Genomic DNA, 10,442 nt, shown 5'->3' with positions numbered 1-10,442 from the left:
CTACTGTTACTACTACTACTACTACTACTATCACTACTACTACTAAAACTACTACTATCACTACTACTACTACTAATACAGCTACTAATACTATCACTACTACTACTAATACTAATACTAATACTACTACTACTACTACTACTACTACTATCCCTATTATTATCACTACTACTACTACTGGTACTACTAATACTACTACCTCCACACCAGCAACTACTACTACGACTACCACCGCCACCAACACTACTGCTACTACTACTACTACTACTACTACTACTACTACTAGTACTACTACTATTGCTACTACTACTACTGCCACCACCACCACCACTATTACTAGTACTACTACTACTACTACTACTGCCACCACCACCACCACCACCACCACTACTACTACTACTACTACTACTACTACTACTACTACTACTACTACTACTACTATCACTACTACTATCAATACTACTAATCAATACTACACTACTATACTACTACTACTACTAACTAATACATACTAGTACTACTACTACTACTCTACTACTGCTACTAGGTACTACTACTTCTACTACTACTACTACACTATACTACTACTACTACTGCTACTACTACTACTGCTACTACAATACTACTACACTACTACTACTGCTGCTACTAATACTTCTGCTACAACTACTACTACTGCGACTGATGCTGCTGCTACTACTGCTACTACTACTACTACTACTAGTGCTGCTGTTGCTGCTGCTCCTACTGCCAGTACTACTACTACTACTACTACTACTACTACTACTACTACTACTACTAGTAGTACTACTACTACTACTAGTACTACTACTACTACTACTAGTACTACTACTACTACTAGTACTACTACTACTACTACTACTAGTACTACTACTACTACTATTAGTACTATTTCTACTACTACTTAGCGTATTGCATAACTAGTTTCGCCTGATATTTTTTCTTATAATTTGTATGCTCCCGAAAAACGCTATAATTAGGGAAGTGTAATTGGTCGATATTATAATTGTTATTTATAGATGAAATGTCACCTGGACATGGGATTCCACGCAATGCTGTTATATCTACTGATCGAATGATCTTCATCACCATAGTTACTATCTAAGACAGCAGGAACACACTTCTATTTGCTATATCACCTTCTTATCATTACCATTGCAACCGGAGTTGACTATTAGTTTCATCTCCATTCTTTTGACTGACTGTGTGTCAGTTTATCTGTCTGTTCGTTCGTCTATCCCACTTATTGTTTACCGGATGTTTTGTTGACAATGCCTTGATATCTTGATATATTGCGCTGGAAATTTGTGTACAACTTTGTCATGTACAGGTCAAGTTTGTTATTTATGACGATTTTTTTGTTTTAAAATTATTATTATGAATAAAAAAAAAAAAAAAAATATTTTATTTTATTTTATTTTTTTATTTATTATTATTATTATTTTTTTTATCTATTCATGTATTCATTTATTTCTCTCTTTTTTTTCTTTTCCTTGTTTTAGGAAAACGAGCGAAAGTGATACCCACAGCCGTAACGAGCTCTTCCCCGATTTGGTATGTTGGTGCATCTCCTGATACTGACGTAACCACGAAGCGCGGGGGCGTCATAATCAGCACCCTGAACGGCCCTTACTTCGCCTACGACGAACACCAGGATTACATAGACGTGACGACAGTGCACGATGGGCGCAGAGGGAAAAGGAAGAAGCGTAAGACACGGAAAGGATCAGAGAAGGCGAAATCGGATGAGTTTGAGAGAGAGTGGTACCGGTACAAAACCTCAGCGCACTACGTCACGATGAAACCGCTGGAGACAAATGATTATGTTAAGAATGAAACCGATGGAAAAGCGAAGGTTAAAACAGAGTTGCAAAATGGACATGTGTGAGTTAGGAGATTGTTGCAGGACTTAAAGTTTTTTTACAATTTCAATTTGTTTCCCTTTGGAAGCCATTTGCTATAACAAATATAAAATGTTTGCAGGCAGTAGAAAACGGGACGTATGTTTATACTGTATTGTACGGTGACACAATTTTCCTCTCTTTGGAAACCGTCTGCTATTGTACTATAAAAAATGGAAGAGAAGGATATATATATATATATATATATATATATATATATATATATATATATATATATATATATATGTGTGTGTGTGTGTGTGTGTGTGTGTGTGTGTGTGTGTGAATATATATGTATATATATATATATATATGTGTGTGTGTGTGTGTGTATATATATATATGTGTGTGTGTGTATGTGTGTGCGTGCGTGTGTGTGTGTGTGTGTGTGTGTGCGTGCATGTGTTATTCTTTTCATGCTATTATGTTATCAACATATGTTTACAATATGTATAATTGTATTGTTCACTGAAGAATGTTCTGGTGTCTGGTACGGTGATTTTGTCAAAAATACTTTTTTGTATAGCTAAAGCCTATTAGAAAACACATTGCATTGCTATATATCTAGTATGAAATGCGTCGGCTAAACCAGTACTAATAGATCCAAAAGCATTAATTAGTGTGTATTTTTACCCCAAATAAAATACATTAAAAATGTAAAAGGTAACTCTGGACAGCGTTTTTCTGTCCCCATCATCTTCCTTTCCTGGGATCATTTCCAGGTGAGCGCAGGACAGACGTACTTGATCCTTCTGCAGAAAAAAAAAGCAATTGTTAATTGAAAAACGTGTCAAGCCGTTGATTTATCAAATAAAAAATGTCTTATGTTTCAGCTGTATGGTTTGTTGTGTTTTGAAAGAAAGAAAGAAATGTTTTATTTAACGACGGACTCAACACATTTTATTTACGGTTATATGGCGTCAGACATATGGTTAAGGACCACACAGATTTTGAGAGAAACCCGCTGTCGCCACTTCATGGGCTACTCTTTCCGATTAGCAGCAAGGGATCTTTTATTTGCGCTTCCCACAGCCAGGATAGCACAAACCATGGCCTTTGTTGAACCAGTTATGGATCACTGGTCGGTACAAGTGGTTTACACCTACCCATTGAGCCTTGCGGAGCACTCACTCAGGGTTTGGAGTCGGTATCTGGATTAAAAATCCCATGCCTCGACTGGGATCCGAACCCAGTACCTACCAGCCTGTTGACCGATGGCCTAACCACGACGCCACCGAGGCCGGTTTGTTTTTTGAAGGAGATGAACTTTCAGTTAGTTTTCTTTATTACGCGATTCGTTTGATGTTAGGTGGGTTTTTGATTTTATTCCCGGGGCCAGTTTTACGGAGCGATCGTACGTACATTGGTAGCTTGTGCACTACGACCGTGGTTGTGGGACATAGCCAAGTGGTAAAGCGCTCCCTTGATGCGCGGTCGGTCTATAATCGATCCTCGTCGGTGGGCACACTGGGCTATTTCTCGTTCCAGCCAGTGCACCACGACTGGTATATCAAAGGCCGTCGTATGTCCTACCTTGTTTGTGGGATGGTGCATATAAAAGATCCCTTGCTACGATTGAAAAAAAAAGGAAAAATATACAGGGTTTCCTCTCTAACACTATATGTTAAACCAAATGTTTGTTATTCAATAGCCGATGATTACAAAAGCAATGTGTTCTAGAGATGTCGTTAAACAAAGCATTTGTTTTTAATGCGTTAATATCGCTTAGTAAATCAGGGCCCAGGATTCTTATTATATTATAATTTTGTTTACTGTTAATTTAATGGTAATGGATTCCAATATAATACAATATATGAGTATAGTAGAGATGCTTTTGTGTTGTCTTCCTTAGTATATACTATTATGGATACCCACTTGTTTCTCATGGGAAGTGGAACGTAGCCCAGTGGTAATACGCTCGATTGATGCGCGGTTTGTCTAGGATCCATCCTCGTCAGTGGGCCCATTGGGCTATTTTTCGTTCCAGCCAGTACACCACGATTGGTATATGAAAGGTCGTGGAATGTGCTATCCTTCTTGTGGGATGGTGTATATAAAATATCCCCGGCTACTAATAAAAAACAAATATGGCGGGTTTTCCCTCTAAGACTAGATGTTAAAATTACCAAATGTTTGACATCCAATAGCCGATTATTAATAAGAACAAACATGGCGGGCTTCCTCTTTAAGATTAGATGTTAAAATTACCAAATGTTTGACATCCAATAGCAGATTATTAATAAATCAATATCTTCTAGTGGTGTCGTTAAAAAAACAAACAAACTTTTGTTTCTCATGCGGTAGACAGCAACTACAGCACGGCTACTGAGAGAGACAACTATCCAGGCGAAATATAGACAGAAGGGTCTGGTAGCTTCCTATTCCACCCACTCCCCACATCCACGAAATTTAGACCACACTACGCCCATAGATTCTGGGATCCACAAGAACCCACAAACAACCCAGGGAGTAATGCTAGACGCATGGGAAAAAACGCCCCTGAACATGAATTGGATAGTGTATATCGTTAATGGTATTCAAGGAAACCATCAAGTTTTTTCATGCAATTAATAGTCATTCGTAATTTTAACAGAGGCGTAATCTAGCTCAGTCTTGCTTGGTCAGTGGACACCATTTTCTGATTTTTTTTTATTTTTTTTTAATTTTTTTATTTTTTTGGTATCATCCCACGACTGGTATAGCAAAGGTCGTGGTATGTATTGTCCTATATGTGCGAAAGTACATATAAAAGATCTCTTGTTGCTAATGAACAATTTTTTTTTAACGGCTTTCTCTAAGATTTTGTGTGAAACATTTCCCAACAGCCGATGATTAATAAATCAATGTGGCCTAGTGTCTGGTGTCATTAAACCAAACAAAGTTAAAGTTAAATTTCGTTTTGTTTAACGATACCACCAGAATACATTGATTTATTAATCATCGGATACTGAATGTGAAACATTTGTAATTTTGACATATAATTTTAGAGAGGAAACCCGCTACATATTCCCATTAGTGGAAAAGGGATCTTTGTTATGCACCATCCCACAGACAGGATAGCACAGGATCACAGACTTCTTGTAAACAAAATAATTGGTATCAATAAACAAAACAAGCAATGTTTTAAGACTAATAAAACATTTCTACGATTAAACTTACATATTAAATATATTTTCTAGTTTAGAATATTAGTGGCTGTATATTAAACGTGTTTCTGATCGTTCTAATATTTGTACTAGGTTAATATTCATTTTATTTCCTAAAAATAATTTGTTTTCGTACGTACGAAATTATTTGAAGACGAAATCCAGTTTAGGCTTCTTACAAATATTAAGACGATCAGAAACACATTGAATATACAGAAACTGATATGCTAAACAAGAAAATATATTTAATATGTAAGTTTAATCGCAGAAATATTTTATTAGTAGGAAACATCTTACAATGCAGCAAACTCAGGAATGTCCCTTTAAACTTTTGTAGCCATAACATTATTCTCCATCCTTGCTTGTTGTTTCGGGATTCCTGTGATGGGATCGACACCTGATTCCGGCTCCCATATTATAGTGACTGTTTACAAATTATATCTCTCGAAGCATGGACAGTGCAGACAGCTGAAGTGTGTGTCCATGACAGCGTGATTAAACCACAAGTTCGAATGTAAAGTTAAAATGAAAACGTAAAGCCGTATTACAGCAAGATCCATCGGCATTAACGGAATGAAGGAATGCTTTAATTAACGACACACCTAACACATTAATTACGGTCATATGGATAAGGATCACACAGTTAAAGGAAGGAAGGAAGAAAATGTTTTATTTAACGACGCACTCAACACATTTTATTTACGGTTATATGGCGTCAGACATATGGTTAAGGACCACACAGATACTGAGAGAGGAAACCCGCTGTCGCCAATTCATGGGCTACTCTTTTCGATTAGCAGCAAGGGATCTCTTATATATGCACCATCCCATAGACAGGATAGCACATACCATAGCATTTGATGTACCAGTCGTTGTGCACTGGCTGGAGCGAGCAATAGCGCAACGGGCCCACTGACAGGGATCGATCCCAAACCGACCGCGCATCAAGTGAGCGCTGTACCACTGGAGGAAACCCGAAGCCACCTCGCTATGGGCTACTCTTTCCGATTAACAGCAAGGGATCTTTTATACGCAGCATCCCATACACAGGATAATACATACCACGGCATTTGGTATACCAGTTAAGCCCCACCGACGGGGATCATAGTCCGCTCTCGTATTAGGTAAGTGTTTTACCACTGGACTACTTATACTATGTAGTAAATCCGATTCAACAAAATGAATCTTCACCACTGAATCGATTCAATGCTATATTTGCATTTACGATATTCACCGCCGTTAGAAAGCAAAACGTTTTGATTTTTGTTTTGTCAGTTATAAATAGCGCAGTCATATTATTCACAAAACGTCTTTCTCCATACAAAAGAGTTTGTTACAGAAATGCATAACGGCCGTTATGTTAAACCATTGCAATAAACGGCTCGTCTATGTCACATATTTAATGTGACAATATATCATGGGAAAGGTCACATAAGTTTATTTCAATCAATAGAACTGTCTGGAGTTTGTAGTCGTTAAAATATAACATTAATCTGTCGAAGCGCCCCGAATGGTATGTATAATAAGACCTGCTACCAGATAGACGTGCAAAACATCAACTGATAACATATATGTGGTGAGCGATGGTGGTGGAGAGTGGGGCGGGGGTGGCAGAGGGAACTTCCTCTCAAAAACAGAAAATAATGCATTGACCCCTGCCCCGTTTGAACATTATATTGGTATATTAACCCCAACCTCGTCGCTGGCATCACCCAAGGCTTATCGATAGTTATATTTGATACTCTCTCTCTCTCTCTCTCTCTCTCTCTCTCTCTCTCTCTCTCTCTCTCTCTCTCTCTCTCTCTCTCTCTCTCTGTCTGTTATTTGTTTTCACTTCATTTGAGGCAAGCAATGTAAAGTAAAAAAAAAAAAAAAATTAAATTAAAAAAAAAAATATATATATATAATAAAAAAAAAAAAAAAAAAAAAAAAAAATATATATATATATATATATATATATATATATATATATCTTGTTGAACCTGTTGTGGCCTCACGACAAACATTTTAAAACTATTTTTTAACGGCACCACTAGAGCACAGTGCTTTACTAATCAAAAATGTCGTTATTCTGACATATTTGTCCCGTCTGCGTCGCCGCCCCCACCACGACCAGACCGAAAGGATCGACCCGAGCCAACCGTACAGACGCGGCAAGTGGAGCAGCCAACCAATGTACCGTGGCCAGCATCGACCGTTCCTGCCCTTCGTTCGTCTGCTTCGAGACCCCCCCCCCCCCCCCCCCACGAGGGACTCCGCGACGGCGACTTTGGATGTTGGAGTTGCCAAGCGGAAGGTCGTGACCCCCCCCCCCCCCCCGGGGGGACCAACCAGCCAAGACGCGGCCTTCTGCTTCCGCCAGGGATGACTGGCAGCTCGCGGCAGGAAAGATCAAGGGCCAGTACTCCAAGTACTTGGTGGGTGACGTCGCCGATCCCAACAGACTGCCAGGCGGGATCGCGGAGGTGAACTTTAAGACGTTCCTGGACGGCAACCAGATCGCTATCCACACGACGGATCTACGGGGAGTGGGGCAAGCCCAAGTGGTCACTTCGCACCGGGATGGACTTTACAGACAGGGAATCCTCTACAAGCACATGGACAATTACACCGTCCACAGGATTATCAAGATCATCGCCGGCGCCCAGTACCTCCAGCTAGTGACCTGCTTGCGGACCCACAGCTACAAGAAGCTGGCGCCTCAGTTCAACGAGGAGTACATCATCGCCTCCCCGTAGACGCCAACCTTACCTAGGACAGGTAATCTCCTTTTTTGGGCTTAGTTGGACTTTAAATTTGTTTGGCCGTGGCTCAAAATTCTTATGTTTATTTTTTTATAAATAGTCCAACACACTTTATTTTGGCGCCTGTTCAGTTGCTCAAATCACCTTAAAACCTTTTAGGCCGAGCAGTCAAATATATTTTTGGATTTAATTTCTTAGTCCGGACATGATTGGGGTGCAGGTTATTCTCCGTAGACTTTACTAAATGTTATATTCCAAATTCCGCTCACTTCAAACTTACTCCCCTCCCCCTGTCCCGCACTTAGTCACTGGCGAAAGTCATAGATTAAGCCTGTGATAGGCGTGCGTGAAGCTCTCGTGGCACATATGCACGCTAAAACTTTACCCGAACCCGAACTGGAACACGAATGTTATGAGTCGCTTGGGCCGCAGTATACCAGGTGTTACTGAGGAGACATTTGATAAAGTTCTCATAGAAATAGGGTGCAGTTGGTTTTCTTCTCTGGAGCGACTTCAGATAATATTTTACACAATGCCTTCTACTACTTTCCGGGAACACAACCTTATCTGAAAAAAGCGCCTGACGGTATATTTGTTTTTCAATATAATTTGTTTTTCTTTTCTTTTCTCAAAATAAAATATAAATAAATAAATAAAATAAAATGGAGTTGAAAAAAGGGGTGAAAAACAATTTAATAAAAATGCCGACCTAATGTACTTAACGTTTTCCGGCACGTTGCCAAAAAACGCACACATATTTTATTTTATTTCTTTCAGACGCAAGGACATGAGCACTATTTGTTTGTCTAGTCCTACCCTATGCTCAGAACACCTTTTCAATGGCAGTTTTCACCTGTGAATAAACCAATAGCTAGTAAAGTACCATGCTCTATTCAGGGTGTGCTTATTTTACATGTTGGCAGGGGCAACTGTGTTCAATAATGGCGTAGAACAAGATTACAATGTTAAGGCGTACTGTTTGAATGGTTGAAAAAAAAAATCATGCATGTGCCAGAACCTGTGTTATTTGAAAATATCGCGATGTTTCAGAACGTGTTATTTCATAACAATTGGACATTTTAGAGAGTGCGTGCGTTCTTTGAAAATAGCTGGACACACAAGAACGTGTTGTTTGATAATATTTTATATTCCGGAACTTGTGTTATTTGAAAACATTCGGATATTCTACAGCGTGCTGTTTGTTCATTCTTGGATGTAATAAGATGGACGTTGTATGAAAATATAAGGACACACCAGAAAGTTTGTTGTTTGAAAATACATGGGTTTATTTTTATTTTTATTTGAACACACGTGAATTTTTTAAGTATGGCGTTGTTTGTTTGTCTATATTTATCTTTGGGCTTATATCGAATTAAGGTTCAAGCACGATATCCTGGCCATACACTCCAGATATATGCACTGTTAGTGTTTAGTGAGAAAGAAATCGATGTAGTGGTCTTACACGTGCCTACTGAGTCTATAAACTCGCTGGGGGTGAGAGGACCGAGAGACCGACCCCCCCCCCCCCCCCCCCGAAATCGCTTTTTTCATAATTTAATATATCTGACATTGATATCTGACATTATTATATTTACTCAACATAGAAATATATGCCCAATATCTCTACAATCTATTTTGGAACCCCCCTTTTCAAAATCCTATGTAGTGGAACCCCCCTTTTCAAAATCCTATGTATGCCCATGCGGTATGGTGTTGTTTGTCTGTTTATATTTATTTTCGGGCTTATATCCAATTAAGGTTCAATCACGATATCCTGGCCACACATTCCAGTTGTCTGCACTCTTAGTTAGTGGTTAGATCTTTGTAATTAGTCAGAGAGAAGTTGGCGTACTGGCCTTACACATACAAACTGAGTATTTTCAGAGGGACATTCCCGAGTTTGCTGCATTGTAAGATGTTTGCGACTAATAAAATATTTCTACGATTAAACTTACATATTAAATATATTTTCTGGTTTAGAATATCAGTGTCTGTATATTCAATGTGTTTCTGGTCGTCTTAATATTTGTAAGAAGCCCAAACTGGATTTTGTCTTCAAATAATTTCGTACGTACGACAAAAAATAATATTTTGGAAATAAAATGAAATTTAACCTAGTACAAATATTAGAACAATCAGAAACGTACGCGTTTAATATACAGCCACTAATATTTTATGCAGAAAAATATATTTAATATGTAATTACAATAGTTAAAAAGTCTTTGTTAGTCGATAACATCTTAAAAAGTGCAGCAAACTCAGGAATGTCCCTTTAACGTGCTCTGGGTGAGAGCCGGTACCGGGAACGAATCCACTACCTGCCAGTCTTAATTCCGATGGATTAATCATTACACTATCAAGACTGGTAGTGTGGTGTTGAACATTCCCCAGTATTCTACACGTCGTTTATTTGCAACTAACTGAACAGTACAGGTGTTTTAATTTAAACTACCTCTGCATTCCATTATATTATTTGAAAATAAGTGAATATCCAAGAAGCAAACTTAAATATTGTTTTACTAATAAGTGGGTGCTCTACACTTTATGTTGAAGTTCCTATGCATTCTGCTTGATTTCGTTATTTGACAACACGTGGGTATCTTGCAAATGTGTTAATTAGAAACAACCGA

General features: G+C 38.5%; 1 protein-coding gene across 1 annotated transcript in view; it reads left to right on the top strand.

Moving 5' to 3' along the window:
* Positions 1–2,101, top strand: part of LOC121385987 (mucin-5AC-like) — an 8,932-nt gene extending 6,831 nt beyond the window's left edge. The window contains exon 4 of the mRNA XM_041516781.1: positions 1,524–2,101. Within this exon, the coding sequence (XP_041372715.1) occupies positions 1,524–1,909 (386 nt within the window). The 3' untranslated portion in view covers positions 1,910–2,101. The remainder of the gene's footprint in view (positions 1–1,523) is intronic.
* Positions 2,102–10,442: the final 8,341 nt, after the last annotated feature.

Source organism: Gigantopelta aegis, chromosome 12, assembly GCF_016097555.1.
Source record: "Gigantopelta aegis isolate Gae_Host chromosome 12, Gae_host_genome, whole genome shotgun sequence".
NCBI lineage: Eukaryota > Metazoa > Mollusca > Gastropoda > Neomphalida > Peltospiridae > Gigantopelta > Gigantopelta aegis.
The sequence above is the reverse complement of the archived record's forward strand: the minus strand, read 5'-3'. Positions and strand labels throughout refer to the sequence as shown.